The sequence below is a fragment of the Culex pipiens genome, chromosome 3 (assembly GCF_016801865.2).
Source record: "Culex pipiens pallens isolate TS chromosome 3, TS_CPP_V2, whole genome shotgun sequence".
Taxonomy (NCBI): Eukaryota; Metazoa; Arthropoda; class Insecta; order Diptera; family Culicidae; genus Culex; species Culex pipiens.
Genome location: NC_068939.1, coordinates 153,142,576 through 153,164,022, shown reverse-complemented (window position 1 = coordinate 153,164,022; position 21,447 = coordinate 153,142,576). Strand labels below are relative to the sequence as shown.

Here is a 21,447-nt window from a genome sequence, read left to right as displayed (position 1 = left end):
AAGGTCCGTTTTTTGATATCTCGTGACGGAGGGGCGGTACGACCCCTTCCATTTTTGAACATGCGAAAAAAAGGTGTTTTTCAATAATTTGCAGCCTGAGCGGTGATGTGATAGAAATTTGGTAACAAAGGGACTTTTATGTAAAATTAGACGCCCAATTTGATGACGTACTCAGAATTCCGAAAATTTTCATCGTATTTTTCATCGAAAAAAACACTAAAAAAGTTTTAAATATTCTCCCATTTTCCGTTACTCGACTGTACAATTTTTTGGATCATGTCATTTTATGGGAAATTTAATGTTCTTGTCGAATCTACATTGACCCAGAATGTTCATGTTTTCATTTGGTACCCATTTTGTTTTATTTTAAAATTTCGTGTTTTTTCTAACTTTGCAGGGTTATTTTTTAGAGTGTAACAATATTCTGCAACATTGTAGAGCAGACAATTACAAAAAATTTGATATATAGACATAAGGGGTTTGCTTATAAACATCACGAGTAATCGCGATTTTACGAAAAAAAGTTTTGAAAGAGTTACTTTTTGCGTTTCTTTTTGTTTCGTCGTCCGTGTCTGTCGCGGGTGACCATGAACGACCATGATCGATGACGACCAACTTTTTCAAAACTTGTTTTCGTAAAATCGCGATAACTTGGAATGTTTATGAGCAAACCCCTTAGGTCTATATATCAAAATTTTTGTAATTGTCTGCTCTACAATTTTGTAGAATATTGTTATACTCTAAAAAATAACCCTGCAAAGTTAGAAAAAACACGAAATTTTAAAATGAAAAAAAATGTTCTAAATGAAAACATGATCCTTCTGGGTCAATGTAGATTCGAAAAGTACATTAAATTTCCCATAAAATTACATGTTTCAAATTTTTTTACAGTCAAGTAACGGAAAATGAGAGAATATTTAAAACTTTTTTAGTGTTTTTTTCGATGAAAAATACGTTTTTTCGGAATTCTGAGTACGCCATCAAATCGGGCGTCTTATTTTACATAAAAGTCCCTTTGGCACCAAATTTATATCTCATCACCGTTTCAGGCTGCAAATTATTTAAAAACACCTCTTTTTTCGCATGTTCAAAAATGGAAGGGGTCGTACCGCCCCTCCGTCACGAGATATAAAAAAAACGGACCTTGGATTCGTGATCAGGGACAAAAGTTACCCCTTAGGACAAAGTTTCACGCAAATCAAAGATGGGTCGGGGCAACTGCTGTGTGAGATGGCGGAGAATTACCCATTTCTTTTTCGCAGTAAAACTCATTCAATCAGAAACCTTCTAAAATTCAACGATGCATACTGTGCATATATGATATGCACCTTCTTACTGTATTTGTTAACAAAACTTATATTTTCTCTAAATTTACACCTGCAGCTCATCACCATTTTTAAATTTCACAATCCAACTTAAAGAACGCTTTAAAAATGTTGAGACTAACAAAGGAATCGTAATTTTGAATAAATTATGTACGAGATTCATTGTGTTCAGTGGTAAAATGGTAAAATAACGACCATGAAATATTCATACAAAAATCCAACCAACTATTCGTTAATTTCAAAATATTCATGATTCAGATACTGCTTCACGCAAATCCAACACAGTAATCGCTAATCGAGTGCACTTGGTGATGCACAAATAAACAGAACGGAAATTTTACCCTGCACTCAGCTCTTCCACCAACACAAACACACCCACACGCACACGCAATCCAATCGATAATATAAATTCAATTAATAAAACAAACCTTTCGCTCTATTTGCACACAAGCACGCACCTATTGTGTTGAGCGATTTACAGTTCGATTCCAGAAAATGAAAAATATATATCTATGGTTTCCGCATATATTGCATTGGCTCAACAGCATCGTTAATCATTGCACAATGCCACCCAACAAACACACCGCCACTCTCACACATACATCTCGCAATTTATTCTATACAAATGCCACGCCCCTCCTTCCGGTTTCGTTTTCGGCGACGTTTGCTGTGGTTGTGGACTCGGCAATATACATTTATATAAAAAAGTTCAATTTCTTTGTTCAATTAACCTAATTTCTCAACTAGCAAATAGAGTGTTTTGTTTTGTTTGTTTTTGTTTGACACACGAATAGACGCGATTGCTGACCTCTTCTCTCTTCTTCTACTTCTTCTCAATCTGTGTAGTAGTACAATGTTGATAGGGTGATCCAATGCTGAAACGGACATCATCAAGTCGCGGTGACTGTACAAAAGAGTAGTTTTGTTCTTGTGGCTGAGTGAGCTGTTGAGAAGATTTTGCTGACGGTGGTGGTAGTGTTAGTGGTAATAGGAGTTAGCGTTAGCGTGATGAAGGGTGACTACGTTAGGAGATGCTTCCACCGGATGCTGTGATGGTAGTAGAGGAGCAGCGTGGTCAGCACAAACACCACTAAGCTCGGGCCGGCCAGGATGGTCGACATGCCGTGGTGCATCGCCGCTGGGTGTTCTCCTGGAACGAAACGGGTTGGGAAAGGGGGAGGGGGTAGGGAGAAGAGGGAGAGAAAAGAGAAAGCGTCACTAGTAGGGGGAACTTGTTTTGAATATGTGTACTAAAATTTGGTCAAAACCTCATAAAGAATTCGAAACGATGAAAATGAGTTTTAATGAATGTCACCTTAATAGCATGTAATTTTCAACTGACGATAATCTGGAAAGCATTGGTTCGATTTTCAATGTTATAAATTGTAACTTTTTCCACTAACAATTACTTCATAATTTTTAAATCAAGAATACAGTTCAAACTCGATTATGCGAAGGCCTCGGAAAAATTTCACTTCGGATAAACGAATCTTCGGATAATCAAATCACAAAAAAAATCGTTGTCCAATTTTTTATTGTTGAGATTAAGTATGACCCCTAAACTATGCTAAAGTGACGAAATATTGAAAAAATGCATTTCTGGAGTTTTTTTTTGAAAAGGTTCAACAAACCAAATTTCCTTTTTTTGCTTTTTGGGTGTTTTTGAGACCGCCGTGAGTCAGGGGTATTAAAAACACCCAAAAAGCAATAACTAAAAATTTGGTTTGTTGGATCATTTAAAAAAAATCCAGATTTTATTATTTAATAAGCAATTAACTATTCAAATTTGACTAAAATGGGGTCGCAGAACTCGAATTTAATGTTTAAAACAAGAAAAAGAAAAAAAAAACATTTTTTTGTTCGAGATTCGATTATCCGAAGTCCCATACAAACCTTCGGATAATCGAACTTCGGATAATCGAGGCTTCGGATAATCGAGTCTGGACTGTAAATTATAAAAAGGTCTTCAAAGAGATAATTCTCCTCATTTCATATTTTAGTTCACATTTTATTTTTATTTATTCAATTTATCAGACAATTTCATTTTTAACATTGAAAATCGTACCAATAGTTTGCAAAATATCGTAAGTAGAAATTACTTTAAGAATCAACATTCAGTGTTTTTTTTCCGTGTATCTACATACATCTTCCAAAAAGTCCTAATCATAATCTACAACTTTGCCGAAGACACCAAATCGATCAAAATATTCCTTTTCAAGATAAAGAATTTCACACATTTACATATTCATTTAGTATGACCATACCCTTAAATTGTATGGAGACTTCTATGGAAAAACTAATGATGCAAAATTGCTTCTTTCGACATAAGGGCAATGGACAAAATTTAATGTGTGTGTGTGGTCCAATCCAATTGCCGCTGGCAGGCAGCGAAATTATGGGAAAGTATAGTTTGTATCAGACTTGGTTTTTGCTGATACAACATATCTCAGTTCCGGGTATTAGGTGGTGACAGCCCTCGCGCTGCTTCCAATGACCCATTTCAGAATTGCAGTGATTCTGGCGGCCCAATTACGAGTTCAATGGGCATTGTCTGGCCCCGCCTAAACATAGAACAAGAACCAGACGGTCGCTTTAAACTTCCAATCCCATCAGGCCAAACAGGGATCAGCGCGAATATAATGGTTAATAAATGGAATTGCGCGCAGGTTTGGACCAGTTATCCTCCGATGCAGCTCGCACACAAACTCCACACAAAAAAATTGAAATTGGATTTAAAATTCCGTATTAACTTTTCAATAGGGCAATTCCATAGGGGTAATTCTCCGCCAACTCACACAGCAGTTGCCCCGACCCCTCTTCGATTTGCGTGAAACTTTGTCCTAAGGGGTAACTTTTGTCCCTGATCACGAATCCGAGGTCCGTTTTTTGATATCTCGTGACGGAGGGGCGGTACGACCCCTTCCATTTTTGCACATGCGAAAAAAGAGGTGTTTTTCAATAATTTGCAGCCTGAAACGGTGATGAGATAGAAATTTGGTGTCAAAGGGACTTTTATGTAAAATTAGACGCCCGATTTGATGGCGTAATCAGAATTCCGAAAAAACGTATTTTTCATCGAAAAAAACACTAAAAAAGTTTTAAAAATTCTCCCATTTTCCGTTACTCGACTGTAAAAAATTTTGGAACATGTGATTTTATGGGAAATTTAATGTTCTTTTCGAATCTACATTGTCCCAGAAGGGTCATTTTTTCATTTAGAACAAAATTTTTCATTTTAAAATTTCGTGTTTTTTCTAACTTTGCAGGGTTATTTTTTAGAGTGTAACAATGTTCTACAAAGTTGTAGAGCAGACAATTACAAAAATTTTGATATATATACATAAGGGGTTTGCTTATAAACATCACAAGTTATCACGATTTTACGAAAAAAAGTTTTAAAAAAGTTGGTCGTCATCGATCATGGCCGTTCATGGTCACCCGCGACAGACACGGACGACGAAACAAAGAGAAACGCAAAAAGTAACTTTTTCAAAACTTTTTTTCGTAAAATCGCGATAACTTGTGATGTTTATAAGCAAACCCCTTATGTCTATATATCAAAATTTTTGTAATTGTCTGCTCTACAACTTTGTAGAACATTGTTACACTCTAAAAAATAACCCTGCAAAGTTAGAAAAAACACGAAATTTTAAAATGAAAAATTTTGTTCTAAATGAAAAAATGACCCTTCTGGGACACTGTAGATTCGAAAAGTACATTAAATTTCCCATAAAATGACATGTTCCAAAATTTTTTACAGTCGAGTAACGGAAAATGGGAGAATTTTTAAAACTTTTTTATTGTTTTTTTCGATGAAAAATACGTTTTTTCGGAATTCTGAGTACGTCATCAAATTGGGCGTCTAATTTTACATAAAAGTCCCTTTGATGCAAAATTTCTATCTCATCACCGTTTCAGGCTGCAAATTATTGAAAAACACCTTTTTTTTCGCATGTTCAAAAATGGAAGGGGTCGTACCGCCCCTCCGTCACGAGATATCAAAAAACGGACCTCGGATTCGTGATCAAGGACAAAAGTTACCCCTTAGGACAAAGTTTCACGCAAATCGAAGAGGGGTCGGGGCAACTTTTCCCGATTTCGTGTGAGTTGGTAGAGAATTACCCATAGATGTAAACAAGCAGCCTATCCCTTTCTTACTCAACGTGAACTGGCAGTAGAGCATGTGAGATAGACTGTTTGTTTACATCTACAGATTCGCCCTATTTGAAAAGTTAATACGGAATTGTTTAAAGTGGATTGCACGTAAATATCTTTAGATTTTTTTTTGTAGTCATTTAATTTTCAAGCCAATTTCTAACTAACATTCAGATAGGGGATCGTGCATAAACTACGTGGCAGTGTATTTTTTCCAAAATGATGGAATTTTTGATTGCATGTTTGTTTTCAACAAAAATAAATATTTTTTTTGTGAAATACAGTCGACTCTCTAGCTGTCGATCTTCTCGATACAGTGAACTCTCTGGCTGTCGATCTTCTCGGTATCAATATTGCTCCAGCTGTCAAAAACGTTTCAGTCCCTTCGAATAGATTGCTTTGATTTTTTATTCTATTATTTGATAACTCCCACTTTCGACGGTTCCTTCAATATCGACAACGAGAGAGTCCACTGTATCAATATTGCTCCAGCTGTCAATATTTTTTTCAGTCTCTTCAAGAAGCATGCTTTAACTTTTCGTTTTATAATTTGTTACCTCCCGTTCTCGATGGTCTCTTCAATATCGACAACGAGAGAGTCCGCTGTATCGACTTTTAAAAAAATCGCTGGAGCCAGACAGCTGTTAAGTCATGTTTTTTGCACAATATTTGGATGTTTCTCTTGGTTTTGGATTTGTAGACATAGAGCAACAAAAGTAATTAGTGCATTGATTACCAAATTTAACTCATTGTAATATCGACTGACGTTTTTTTCCTATGGTGTTTAATTGTTCAAAGCTTGTAATATTTCTTACCCCAAAACACGTAAAATTCAAAAATCTGCTAAAAATTCTAAAAAAAATGAGTATATAGGAATAATGCTAAATACAGGAATTATGCTAAAGAAATAAATTACATTTTTTTTTGAAAAGTTTACCTTTGCTAAATTGGAGTCTCAATCAGAAATTTTTGAAAGCTAGAACCTTTATTTATAAAATTTTCAAATTTAAGGCTCAATTTTTGATTTTGAAATTGAGCAGTTCTCTAGGATTTCGGTCATTCGATTTTTTTTGTATTTTTTAATCCGACTGAAACTTTTTTGGTGCCTTCGGTATGCCCAAAGAAGCCATTTTGCATCATTAGTTTGTCCATATAATTTTCCATACAAATTTCGCAGCTGTCCATACAAAAATGATGTATGAAAATTCAAAAATCTGTATCTTTTGAAGGAATTTTTTGATCGATTTGGTGTCTTCGGCAAAGTTGTAGGCATGGATACGGACTACACTGGAAAAAAATGATACACGGTATAAAAAATTTGGTGATTTTTTTATTTAACTTTTTATCACTAAAACTTGATTTGCAAAAAAAACACTATTTTTAATTTTTTTTATTTTTTGATATGTTTTAGAGGACATAAAATGCCAACTTTTCAGAAATTTCCAGGTTGTGCAAAAAATCAATGACCGAGTTATGAATTTTTTAATCAATACTTATTTTTTCAAAAAATCGATCAACTTCATTTTTCGATGTAAAATCAAATTTGCAATCAAAAAGTACTGAAGTAAAATTTTGATAAAGTGCACCGTTTTCAAGTTAAATCCATATTTAGGTGACTTTTTTGAAAATAGTCGCAGTTTTTAATTTTTTTTTAATTAGTGCACATAGTTGCACACTTTAGGAAAAAATATTTTTGAAAAGCTGAGAAAATTCTCTATATTTTGCTTCTTCGGACTTTGTTGATACGACCTTTAGTTGCTGAGATATTGCAATGCAAAGGTTTGAAAACAGGAAAATTGATGTTTTCTAAGTCTCACCCAAACAGCCCACCATTTTTTAATGTCGATATCTCAGCAACTAATGGTTCGATTTTCAATGTTAATATATGAAACAGTTGTGAAATTTTCCGATCTTTTCGAAAACATTATTTTCAAAATTTTCAAATCAAGACTGACATTTTAAAAGGGCGTAATATTGAATATTTAGCCTTTTTGAAATGTTAGTCTTGATTTGAAAATTTTGAAAATATTTTTTTCGAAAAGATCGGAAAATTTCACAAATGTTTCATATATTAACATTGAAAATCGGACCATTAGTTGCTGAGATATTGACGTTAGAAAATGGTGGGTTGTTTGGGTGAGACTTAGAAAACATCAATTTTCCTGTTTTTAAACATTTGCATGGCAATATCTCAGCAACTAAAGGTCGTATCCACAAAGTCCGAAGAAGCAAAATATAGAGAAGTTTCTCAGCTTTTCAAAAATATTTTTTCCTTAAGTGTGCAAACATGTGCACTAATTTAAAAAAATTAAAAACTGCGACTATTTTCAAAAAAGTAACCTAAATATGGATTTAACTTGAAAACGGTGCACTTTATCAAAATTTTACTAAAGTACTTTTTGATTGCAAATTTGATTTTACATCGAAAAATGAAGTTGAAAAAATGTTGCGACCAATATTTCGATTTTTTGAAAAAATAAGTATTGATTAAAAAATTCATAACTCGGTCAATGATTTTTTGCACAACCTGGAAATTTCTGAAAAGTTGGCATTTTATGTCCTCTAAAACATATCAAAAAATAAAAAAAAAATAAAAATAGTGTTTTTTGCAAATCAAGTTTTAGTGATAAAAAGTTAAATAAAAAAAACACCAAATTTTTTTTACCGTGTATCATTTTTTTCCAGTGTAGTCCGTATCCATGCCTACAACTTTGCCGAAGATACCAAATCGATCAAAAAATTCCTTCAAAAGATACAGATTTTTGAATTTTCAGACATCATTTTTGTATGGACAGCTGCGAAATTTGTATGGAAAATTATATGGACAAACTAATGATGCAAAATGGCTTCTTTGGGCATACCGAAGGCACCAAAAAAGTTTCAGTCTGATTAAAAAATACAAAAATTAAAATTGAAGAAAAAAGACCGATTTCGTAGAGAATTGCTCAATTTAAATTAAATAGCAGAACATTTCACAAAATACTTTTTTTTAACATGTTTTGAACAATGTATTGAAAATCAAATAATTGCCAAGATTTCACCAGTAAAAATATGATCGATGATTTAGACATACTGAGAATAAAGATGGCGATAAAAAAACAATTAAGGAATATTTCATGTTCTACAACATTTTTCAAAAGTGCTCGTTTTTCAGGCACTTTTGTTCATAACTTGAAAACAGTGAATTTTATTAAAAAAATGTAAAATAATTTAAGATGACAAATTTGATCTTGCATTGTAAAATGATGGAATATGTTTTATGGATTTATGGATAGTCTCAAATATATATTTTTTGTAATGCTTATAACTTTCAAGGCGCTTTAGGCTCTTGAGCAATGTTTTCAATTTGTCATGACAATTAAAATTTTGAAAATGTCTCTTACTAAATATGAACATGATCAGAGCAGGTTGCTCACGAAATTGTACTTTTTCCACCAGGGATAAAATATACAAAACAAAAAAAGTAATCTCTTGGAGACAAAAGTTCCACCACCCGCGTGTGTACTTACCATTCAGTATGTGCACCCGCACCGAGGCCGGGTTCGCGTTCGAGGGCTCGCACGTGTACAGCCCCGAGTCGCTGGCTATCGCCTTCTGGACCAGCAGCCGGCTCGAGGTCAGTACGCCCTTTTCCGTCACCAGCGAGATGCCTCCCCGGGGCGAATCAAAGTTTATGTCCTGCCAAGAGAGAGAGAGAGAGAGATGAGAGTTTGAGTTGCTGGTACACGTGGTGTCACGTGCGCAACCTGTGGCACAATGCTGTGATGGGGACCATCCTGAAGCTACTCCGTACCGCCAAGAGGACAATGTCTTCTGCGTAGCTCCCGGATGACCCCGAACCGCCAGCGTGTTACAGTTTTACTTACGTCTCGGTTGTGCTTCCAGACCACGGCCGGAGGGGGCTCCGGGGCGTACTTGACGGTGCAGGTGAGATTTATCGTCGAGCCCTTGTTGATAAATAAATCAGGTCCGCCGTTAATCTCTGTCACTGGTTCTTGACGCGGAAGATGACCTCCCCCAGGGGGCAGTGACAGCCGGGCAGTGTGGCAACAGTCGGGCAGTGTTCCAGGTCATTCGCGGCAGAACGAGCGGTGAAAATGGCGGAAAAAAGAGAGGTCAAGGGGTACAATGAGTAAACGGGTGAAAACACGGGGAAAATGGTTATTGTTGCTTGATTGAAGCATTGGGGGAATAATTGCGGGGCCGGCAATAATGCAATCATATTGAAGCGCTGTTGTTTCATTTGCGAATTAACGTGATTTCACCGCGATTCAACAATTATCGGAAACTTTTTAATTACGAGATGTGGCTTGAAATTGGATGATGCGTGAAAAACAATAATTAAATTAATTTTAAGTTGAATTTAATCCAAAGCCGTCGAATAATTATATGGATTGAAGATCAAAAAGGCAGCTGACTATAATTAATTGAAAATTATTGCAATCTTTGGGTTTCATTCGATGTATATTTAACGTGAATTGAAACTTAATTAGTTTAATAATTGTATAATATCAATTCCGTGAATAATTGATGGCTTTTTTTTTAAATTAATTCTTGGAAACGCAAATTGCAACAATTTTTAAGAATACTTTTCTTTTTCCCATGTAAAGGTAATGTTGAGCAGTTTTTGTTACAAGCCTTTTTGTAATGTTGATAAAATTGTTCGATGTTAAAGTTGACCAGTTGTATGCTGTTGTTTTATCAAATTGGTATTTTTGTACACACTTTCAGTATTTTTTACATTTTTCATTTACGTATCAAGACAAAGTTTCAAATAAACAGTTGAAGATAAAATATAAAAAACCTTGCTGGCTCTAGTGAAGTTTCGTGATTTTGCGTAGGACGCGTAATTCGTGAAATTTGGTGAACACCGTGAAATGCTGCTAATTTGAAATAATCTTCGAATTAATATAGCATTGATTGTACATACCATGGACTATAAAATGTGAAGCTTGTAGCATTTTAAATGATTTTTTTTATAACATAAGATTCCAAAAAGAATGTGAAAGGACGTTATTCAAAACTTCAATGAAAGTTATCGTAAAGCTTTTTGAGCAATTTCAATTTGTAATCTATGTTACATTCATTGAAATAACGATGAAAAAATGTGACATGTGATGTTAAAAACTATAAATATCAATTGGATGTATGGGCTTTCAAATATAAGCTTTATTACATTGCTCATAACTGAAAATATAATATTTTTTTTAGTTGGTAGAAAACCGGGATAGTAAATAAGCATACGTAAATATTAAAACGAGTCAAATTGAAAAACTGTCAGAGGCAAACTTATGGCAAATTGGACGAGCTTTCCGGCAAAAATATTTACGAGACTGAAAAATCCAGTCTGTCATATAGAAATTTCCAAAAACCACCAAAAATTTTTAAAACCGCTGTATTTTTACAAGGATTGAACATAGGACAATGGTCAATATAGAGATTTTTATGTAAAGTTGTCTAGGGAATCGATTCCCACTATCGGTTTTTAAAAATTTTGACGTTTAGGCCACATAAAAAAAAAACAGTTTTAATAAATTAATTTTTGTATTTTTTTAGGAGAGACATACCATCTTGCATTTTACGTCAGTCTTTTTAGACTTCTTAGGCTATTTCTTCAAAAATTTCGAACGAAAAAAAAATCGTGACATCACCTTCAAATTTAACTTTTAAGCTTAGAAATAAAAATATCGCTTAGAAGTGGTGTGTATTTTTATTTCAGTGTATTTTTTTCAAAAAGCCAATTGGCTCCATAAATACAAAAATGGCTTATATAGGCCTAGGATAATATGTCTAAAGAGTTTCATTCAAATCGGAGAGGGTCGGGAACAAAAGTACCAGAAAAATTCCTGATTTAAGCCTGAATTGCTCTATGCTGCTATTAACCCTCTACTGCCCAAATTTTTTTTCGAGGATTTTTATTTTTCCCGTGTTTTGGAGGTCATTTTGAGCAACGGAAATGTAGGAAATGTTAGTAAAATACACAGCCAAAGTAGACCCCTAAAAAAATTACAATTTTAAAAACGTTGGCAAAGTCACATAAAACAAGTCAAACTTCCAAACCTAAAATTTTCTAAAATTTTAAGAGTTCTTCTTTCCAATGCTTTTTAAAGATCAAAAATTTGTTGAAAATTGATTTTTGGCGATTTTTCGGATCGAAGCCTGTCTAAAAGCGGGGTTAGGTTGCAGAGGGTTAATGGAATTTTGCCTAAGAACTTATTCTAAATACTCAAATTTCCCTTTTTCCCTTGACAACAAACACAATTTTATTACACTTATTTTCTGTTTGTACTTTTGATGAATCTTTTGCTAAGGGTGTGTACCAGGGGCGCCGACTAGTCCAAAATGTTGGGGGGGCACGGTTGTTTTCCGAAATAGATAGGTAAGAGTGGCGATTAGATGTTAAAGTTTCTTGTATATCACGAATGTTAAAATTTTTATTACGACGTGATACGATTTTTTTTTCATCCGGAATCATTTTTTTTAAAGAGAAGGATTATTTATTAAAACGTGATTAGAATGTTAATTGGGGGGATTTTTTATATGTTTGGAAGGCGAATTCCTTCTCATTGGCATGTTCTCACTTATTTTCAAGAAGTAACAGTCAATAATAAAAATAATCAGATATTTAGAAATTTAACAATACAAATATTCTAAAAATAAAAACAAAAGCAAAAGCGCAAAAATTTAGAACTTCAGAAATTTAAAAATACAAATACACATTTAAAAAAATCCATTTTTCAAATCTGCAATTTAGAAAAAAAATAACAGATACACAAAATTCAATATTCCAAAATTAAAAAAAAATAATAGAATAAAAATATTCTAGGGTAAAAAAATTTAAGAAATCAAAAGCAGAAATCCAGACATTTACACAATCAGAAATTTAGAAATAACAATAAAATTCAATGTTTAAAAAAATCGAAAATTTAAAAATTATCACATGAATATTTTTTTTAAGAATTTAAGAATTTAAGAATTTAGGAATTTAAGAATTTAAGAATTTAAGAATTTAAGAATTTAAGAATTTAAGAATTTAAGAATTTAAGAATTTAAGAATTTAAGAATTTAAGAATTTAAGAATTTAAGAATTTAAGAATTTAAGAATTTAAGAATTTAAGAATTTAAGAATTTAAGAATTTAAGAATTTAAGAATTTAAGAATTTAAGAATTTAAGAATTTAAGAATTTAAGAATTTAAGAATTTAAGAATTTAAGAATTTAAGAATTTAAGAATTTAAGAATTTAAGAATTTAAGAATTTAAGAATTTAAGAATTTATGAATTTAAGAATTTAAGAATTTAAGAATTTAAGAATTTAAGAATTTAAGAATTTAAGAATTTAAGAATTTAAGAATTTAAGAATTTAAGAATTTAAGAATTTAAGAATTTAAGAATTTAAGAATTTAAGAATTTAAGAATTTAAGAATTTAAGAATTTAAGAATTTAAGAATTTAAGAATTTAAGAATTTAAGAATTTAAGAATTTAAGAATTTAAGAATTTAAGAATTTAAGAATTTAAGAATTTAAGAATTTAAGAATTTAAGAATTTAAGAATTTAAGAATTTAAGAATTTAAGAATTTAAGAATTTAAGAATTTAAGAATTTAAGAATTTAAGAATTTAAGAATTTAAGAATTTAAGAATTTAAGAATTTAAGAATTTAAGAATTTAAGAATTTAAGAATTTAAGAATTTAAGAATTTAAGAATTTAAGAATTTAAGAATTTAAGAATTTAAGAATTTAAGAATTTAAGAATTTAAGAATTTAAGAATTTAAGAATTTAAGAATTTAAGAATTTAAGAATTTAAGAATTTAAGAATTTAAGAATTTAAGAATTTAAGAATTTAAGAATTTAAGAATTTAAGAATTTAAGAATTTAAGAATTTAAGAATTTAAGAATTTAAGAATTTAAGAATTTAAGAATTTAAGAATTTAAGAATTTAAGAATTTAAGAATTTAAGAATTTAAGAATTTAAGAATTTAAGAATTTAAGAATTTAAGAATTTAAGAATTTAAGAATTTAAGAATTTAAGAATTTAAGAATTTAAGAATTTAAGAATTTAAGAATTTAAGAATTTAAGAATTTAAGAATTTAAGAATTTAAGAATTTAAGAATTTAAGAATTTAAGAATTTAAGAATTTAAGAATTTAAGAATTTAAGAATTTAAGAATTTAAGAATTTAAGAATTTAAGAATTTAAGAATTTAAGAATTTAAGAATTTAAGAATTTAAGAATTTAAGAATTTAAGAATTTAAGAATTTAAGAATTTAAGAATTTAAGAATTTAAGAATTTAAGAATTTAAGAATTTAAGAATTTAAGAATTTAAGAATTTAAGAATTTAAGAATTTAAGAATTTAAGAATTTAAGAATTTAAGAATTTAAGAATTTAAGAATTTAAGAATTTAAGAATTTAAGAATTTAAGAATTTAAGAATTTAAGAATTTAAGAATTTAAGAATTTAAGAATTTAAGAATTTAAGAATTTAAGAATTTAAGAATTTAAGAATTTAAGAATTTAAGAATTTAAGAATTTAAGAATTTAAGAATTTAAGAATTTAAGAATTTAAGAATTTAAGAATTTAAGAATTTAAGAATTTAAGAATTTAAGAATTTAAGAATTTAAGAATTTAAGAATTTAAGAATTTAAGAATTTAAGAATTTAAGAATTTAAGAATTTAAGAATTTAAGAATTTAAGAATTTAAGAATTTAAGAATTTAAGAATTTAAGAATTTAAGAATTTAAGAATTTAAGAATTTAAGAATTTAAGAATTTAAGAATTTAAGAATTTAAGAATTTAAGAATTTAAGAATTTAAGAATTTAAGAATTTAAGAATTTAAGAATTTAAGAATTTAAGAATTTAAGAATTTAAGAATTTAAGAATTTAAGAATTTAAGAATTTAAGAATTTAAGAATTTAAGAATTTAAGAATTTAAGAATTTAAGAATTTAAGAATTTAAGAATTTAAGAATTTAAGAATTTAAGAATTTAAGAATTTAAGAATTTAAGAATTTAAGAATTTAAGAATTTAAGAATTTAAGAATTTAAGAATTTAAGAATTTAAGAATTTAAGAATTTAAGAATTTAAGAATTTAAGAATTTAAGAATTTAAGAATTTAAGAATTTAAGAATTTAAGAATTTAAGAATTTAAGAATTTAAGAATTTAAGAATTTAAGAATTTAAGAATTTAAGAATTTAAGAATTTAAGAATTTAAGAATTTAAGAATTTAAGAATTTAAGAATTTAAGAATTTAAGAATTTAAGAATTTAAGAATTTAAGAATTTAAGAATTTAAGAATTTAAGAATTTAAGAATTTAAGAATTTAAGAATTTAAGAATTTAAGAATTTAAGAATTTAAGAATTTAAGAATTTAAGAATTTAAGAATTTAAGAATTTAAGAATTTAAGAATTTAAGAATTTAAGAATTTAAGAATTTAAGAATTTAAGAATTTAAGAATTTAAGAATTTAAGAATTTAAGAATTTAAGAATTTAAGAATTTAAGAATTTAAGAATTTAAGAATTTAAGAATTTAAGAATTTAAGAATTTAAGAATTTAAGAATTTAAGAATTTAAGAATTTAAGAATTTAAGAATTTAAGAATTTAAGAATTTAAGAATTTAAGAATTTAAGAATTTAAGAATTTAAGAATTTAAGAATTTAAGAATTTAAGAATTTAAGAATTTAAGAATTTAAGAATTTAAGAATTTAAGAATTTAAGAATTTAAGAATTTAAGAATTTAAGAATTTAAGAATTTAAGAATTTAAGAATTTAAGAATTTAAGAATTTAAGAATTTAAGAATTTAAGAATTTAAGAATTTAAGAATTTAAGAATTTAAGAATTTAAGAATTTAAGAATTTAAGAATTTAAGAATTTAAGAATTTAAGAATTTAAGAATTTAAGAATTTAAGAATTTAAGAATTTAAGAATTTAAGAATTTAAGAATTTAAGAATTTAAGAATTTAAGAATTTAAGAATTTAAGAATTTAAGAATTTAAGAATTTAAGAATTTAAGAATTTAAGAATTTAAGAATTTAAGAATTTAAGAATTTAAGAATTTAAGAATTTAAGAATTTAAGAATTTAAGAATTTAAGAATTTAAGAATTTAAGAATTTAAGAATTTAAGAATTTAAGAATTTAAGAATTTAAGAATTTAAGAATTTAAGAATTTAAGAATTTAAGAATTTAAGAATTTAAGAATTTAAGAATTTAAGAATTTAAGAATTTAAGAATTTAAGAATTTAAGAATTTAAGAATTTAAGAATTTAAGAATTTAAGAATTTAAGAATTTAAGAATTTAAGAATTTAAGAATTTAAGAATTTAAGAATTTAAGAATTTAAGAATTTAAGAATTTAAGAATTTCAGAATTTAAGAATTTAAGAATTTAAGAATTTAAGAATTTAAGAATTTGAGAATTTAAGAATTTAAGAATTTAAGAATTTAAATATTTAAGAATTTTAGAATTTTAGAATTTTAGAATTTAAGAATACGACCAAAAACGTTTTAAAATGGATTTCCAATACTCAATAATGCTGCAATAATTTCCTGAAAATGTTCTATTTTTAGTATTATTCTCTACTCCCTGATTTTTGGCATATATTTTGAGGTTGCAGTTAAAATTTCTACAGCCTTTTTATTTTTTTTTAATCGATCATAAATTGCTTGTTTTTCAAGATTATAATGTGGAATTGTCTCAGATAAGGTTTTAATTTGTCGGTCTCTCAGTAAAGCGATGCGCCAGTTTTCAAAAAATTACTTTTTTTGAAACAATTGTATTTTTCGGCTAAAATTGGTAAAGAACGGTTAACGGTTAACAAATGTATTTGAAATCTTTTTGATTGTTCTTTGATGTTTTTTTTTTGTAGTTTTTCAATTTTTTGCCAAGTACATTGTAAGAATATCCAATTCTCTTAAGCTTAAGCTGCATAAAAATATGAATAAACGATTCCACGTCAAAGGAAAGATCTTGATGAAAGTATTCAGATTTGGCTCAAATGTCAAAAAAGCTGCGTTTTTTTTTGTTCTGGCAGTTAAGGTCATCCTTTTCAAAATAGGGTGGTCTTAAAAAAGCGTTTTATATGATTCACACAAAAACCTCTTTTTTCTTAAACTCATATCTTAAAACCGGCAAAACAACACTTACAGTTAAAAAAACTTAAAAGTCCAACTAATCACATTTATTTTGAAATGTGGCGAGCTAAAATTGGTTCAGCCATTTTGGATATATATTTTTGTTAAAAAAAAGGTTTTTGCGAAAATCGTCAAAAGAACGCTATTTTAGGAGCACATTGTCAAAATAATACGCAGCACTTATGAAATTTGATCCAAATCTGAGCACTTTTGATCTGGATTCTACTGGTTTGATATGGAATCGCTGCATTTTGGGAACGCAGATCGGAATAAGGACGTAAAACTTAACAAAAGTTATTAAAACTTGAATATTTCCTTTTTTTTAACAGGAACATAACTGTAACATTGCAAAAATCGTCTTTGACCGGCCAAAAATTTGAGTTTGTCAGACCAGCAGAAATTTGAACAAATCTTTTAGTGGCCTTATCAGTAGATCAGATTTGAGTTTTTTTACATGTATATATTTTGACATCCTCTGATAATAATCACGATGTGCTGTTCTTTCAACTTTACCAGTTGTTGATACCTTGAGTGACGCAACACTTTGTTGCATAAATTTCCTCACTCTTTTGTGACGATTCACTCGGATGCTACTGAGAGTTATGCAAATTTGACACCCAAGGTAAAATGCACACCAAAACTACGTTAAAAATGCCTGGCTTTCCACTCCAGCTAACCAGCCAGCGAAGAAACGCTTGCAAACTGTCCGATGACTTCCAGTTGAACAATTCAGTGGAAATTCGCGAACGTCAAATCTTTCTTCTCTCGTGGCCTAGACAACCGAGGGGAAAATTTATACACAGAAAAGCAGCATCCTTTCGCTTTGGCTGTTTCATGAAATTCAAATCGTTTGCCTTTATTCGCGTGAAAGTGCGATATCGCAGCAGCATCTGCAACTTTGCAGGTCGATGAAAGATGGTCGTCTTGGAACAACGGCAAATGCCACTGTTATTTCGAAACTGTGAATTTGCTGATGTCAGGGTTTTTCTTTCTTTAAATAAGGGTGGTGCATAATGTTGACCAATCCCCTTTTAGGTTGGTGGATGATTGAAATTCTTTTCGGAACATTTTTGTCAGAATGTGAAACTTTGAAATTTCGAATCACCCTAACACCAGTGACCCAAAAAGACAGCTCTAAGTTGTAATCTTGCAATTCAAACGAAACCTTGTAATTTGCATCATTGTTTTGCGCTGGATTGCTCTTAATTGTGTAGTCAAAATGAAAATTGTTTCTCTTGTTTCTCCTCCTCGACCTTATCTACAATAGAGAGAGAGAGAGAGATTCCCCGGCAAGGATACTAACCTACAACCGTCAGATAGACAAAGTGACCGATGGGGGGCGTCGTCGAGATCTGGCACTCGTAGATGCCCGAGTCCTTCCGCTGGGCGTACCGTATCCGGAGCGTCCACTCCTCGGTGTGGGGCGAGTGCATCGCCTCGAAGCGCTGGTCCGAGGTGTACGTGTAGCGGCCCACCGTCAGCAGGTGGATGTCCCGGTGCCGCACCCAGGAGACCTGGAACGGGAGGAGCGAAATGGTTGAGCCTTTTGCTAGTTGAATGGTTATGGTGGCTTTTTGCCAATAAATATACGTATTTTGTTTGAAGTTTGTTATTCGACAGTGTTCACCACGAAATATTGAACAATTATGAAATTATTTTTTTGCAATTCCGTCGTGAAACTACTTACTTTTCCTGTCATTCTTGAACGACGAAATAGCCTACTTTTCTGTACCAAAAATAACAGAATCGAAAAGCAACACTTTTCAAAATAAATGCTGAAAAGTTCTACTTTTCAGCACTGAAATGGGTGCTGAAAAGTTGAACTTTTCAGCACTTGTTTTGAAAAGTAACTCTTTTCAAAATGTTTTTGATTTAAACGATTTATGGACAAAATACATGAAAATTTGACTTAAAATTTCACTCAATGGGTGTTTTTCGGAATTGCAAAAAATGTTGTATGGAACTCGTTGCAAAACTTGATTTTTTCAGCACTCTTCGTATTTATCCAACTCGGTGAACCTCGTTGGATAAATGTACGACTCGTGCTGAAAAAATCCACTTTTTGCAACTTGTTGCATAAACTACTATTTCGATACAATTTCTCCAAAAACCAAAACTCGGCGGTAATTTGTCAGACCAAATTTCAATCGAGCTCAAAAAAGCATTTTTGCAATTCCGTCGTGAAACTACTTACTTTTCCTGTCATTCTTGAACGACGAAATAGCCTACTTTTCTGTACCAAAAATAACAGAATCGAATAGCAACACTTTTCAAAATAAATTCTGAAAAGTTCTTCTTTTCAGCACTGAAATGGGTGCTGAAAAGTTGAACTTTTCAGCACTTGTTTCGAAAAGTAACACTTTTCAACATTTTTTTGATTTAGACGGGTGTTTTTCGAAATTGCAAAAAATGTTGTATGGAACTCGTTGCAAAACTTAATTTTTTCAGCACTCGTCGTATTTATCCAACTCGGTGAACCTCGTTGGATAGATGTACGACTCGTGCTGAAAAAATCCTCTTTTTGCAACATTTTGCATAAACTACTATTTTAGTTCTAAACATAAAAATGTGGCAGCCAAATTATGATTTTTAAGAAAATATTTGTTTAAATAATGTTGAATTCCAAGCAAAATTTTGTTTTCATTTAAAATCGACTTTGCAATCGAAAATTCTACTTATTTTCTTTTGAAAAAGGAAAATCCTCTTTTTGTTAGATATTTTTAATTCTTAAAATCGACCCAGGCTATTTCTGAACCATTAAAACATTGAAGATTGGTTTTTTTTTATCTTGAGATACAGCCTTGAAAATATGCCGATATCTCAGAAATTTAAGTTTGATTTTGAATGCCAAAAAGATAATTATTTGTTTAGCTTTTAAATCGTTCGAAAAAAACTATATTTTGGAATTTTAAATCAGGACATTGCTCAAGGGCCAAATATTGATTTTGAAGCACTTAAATGTTAATCAATTTTTTGGTTTAATTTCAAAACCAAGACCGACAATTTAATTTTTACGCTTTTTCAATACTTTTTCTTTGATGACAGATCTCAGGACCAAAAAAAAACATTCTTAAATGTTTCTTTGACAATTTTATAGGAATTATTCTATGCTTTTTATTTTTTTTAAATCGGCACTCTCTTTAAAAATCTGAAAAAAAAACATAATGTTGCTTTAAATTGCATATGGTACACTTTAACAACTAAACTCCCAAGCTCGAGAATAAGGGAGACTTTTCATAGAATTTTACGTAAAAGGTAGGTAAATAGGTAATTTTTGTAAAGTGTAACTTTAATCTGAATTATTTTTTGAACCAGTACATACGACTATGGCCAATATATTAAATTGAGAATATTTACATTACATTTATGTTTGTCTAGATACCAAAATTTTTTGGAGACTGTACAAAGCATTTATGCAAAATGGCCTTTTTGTCAAAGGGAAATTACGTAGAAAAGTTTTAGTTAACCCTCTACTGCCCAATTTTTTTTTCGAAAATATTTATTTTCCCGTGTTCGGGAAGTCAATTTGAGCAACTTTTGTTTTACGAAAAACTTTACTTCTCTTGTTTTATGTTTTTCTTGTTTTATTTTTTGTATTTTAATTTGCATTTATCTTGTTTAGTCTATGTTTGTTTTTGGTAGTATTTGGCCTATTCTACCACCTAATATAATTACATTTTGCCTATCTAAATTTAAAGATCAAAAATCGGTTGGAAAATTGATGTTTGGCGATTTTTTAGATCGAAGCCCATCTAAAGGCGGGGTTAGGTTGTAGAGGGTTGAATCATAAAATACAAATGAAATCCATTTCCGGTTTTGGTGGAAAATCGATCATTAATTTAAAATTTACCTAGCCTAGTTGGCTAAATTGTAATTTTGTAATTTTCCTAAATAAAATATTAAAAAAATTCCAAATTAGCTACATTTAATCTCAATCTCTAACGTTTATTCAATCGAGGTGAAAATAAACGATAATTCATGGCCACAATCAAGTCCAGTCCTGCAGCTATCCCCATTCATTCAGAGACTAAACGTAGGATCACATTCATCTGTTTGAATAGCCAGTAAATCCCAGCCATTGCGTTGAGTGGATTGATTCATTGGCAATAATTTAATGTAATTACAGATTGTTGTAATAATAATTTTGTGATAGTGTGAACTAGTTATTTTTTCAAATTGATTCATCATTTTTAAAAAGCTGTTAAACGAGTATTAAAAGTTTTCAAAGCATCCTCACCTTGCTTTGGCAAAGAAGTTTTTTTTAGAGAGACGAATAGGATGATATGATCTAAATTGGCTTTGGGATTAATATTTCCTATCTGTGTAATCTCCTGATTGATTTAGTTTGGGCAAAACCACACTCGCTCGAAACGGACAAGTGTCGGATTGTTTATCTTCAGATACTGAAACATCAAAGAGATTATGAGGAAATCATGGGAGGAATCAAATATAATTTCGTATGAATTTGACCTGGGGTTAAAACTTTTTGGATTATGTAAGTTAAGGGGTTACATACATGTAAATCGGCAAAGAAGTCAGAGGTTGGCATGAGCACACAATTCAACTTTTTTTTAATCTGTTTTCAGGGCATTAAAGTATACATTTTCACCAAATAACAAAACAAATTTGAAGACATTTGGATGTATCATTGCCGAGAAATAGCTATTTGAAGTTAGCAGTGCCACGATATCTCAACACTGTCTTGACCAAATCGGCTCAAAATTTTGGCGAAGACTTGTTAAACTTGTTCTATGTGCATGACGAAGGCCGATTTTCAAAAAGTATAATTTAAAGAAAGATAAAAATATTTTGGTGTTTTTTATAGCAAAAATCGAC

General features: G+C 30.3%; 1 protein-coding gene across 5 annotated transcripts in view; it reads right to left on the bottom strand.

Moving 5' to 3' along the window:
- Positions 1–1,183: 1,183 nt before the first annotated feature.
- Positions 1,184–21,447, bottom strand: part of LOC120421600 (zwei Ig domain protein zig-8-like) — a 415,971-nt gene continuing 395,707 nt past the window's right edge. For 2 of the 5 annotated variants that reach the window (XM_052711286.1, XM_052711287.1), the window contains 4 exons: positions 17,915–18,125; positions 9,347–9,474; positions 8,990–9,158; positions 1,193–2,475 (listed from right to left, as the gene is read on the bottom strand). In XM_052711286.1, coding sequence (XP_052567246.1) covers positions 2,345–2,475; positions 8,990–9,158; positions 9,347–9,474; positions 17,915–18,125 — 639 coding nt within the window. In that variant the 3' untranslated portion in view covers positions 1,193–2,344. Of the gene's footprint in view, positions 2,476–8,989; positions 9,159–9,346; positions 9,475–17,914; positions 18,126–21,447 lie in introns of all 5 variants that reach the window. The other 3 variants (XM_052711285.1, XM_052711283.1, XM_052711284.1) reach the window with 3 other exon arrangements.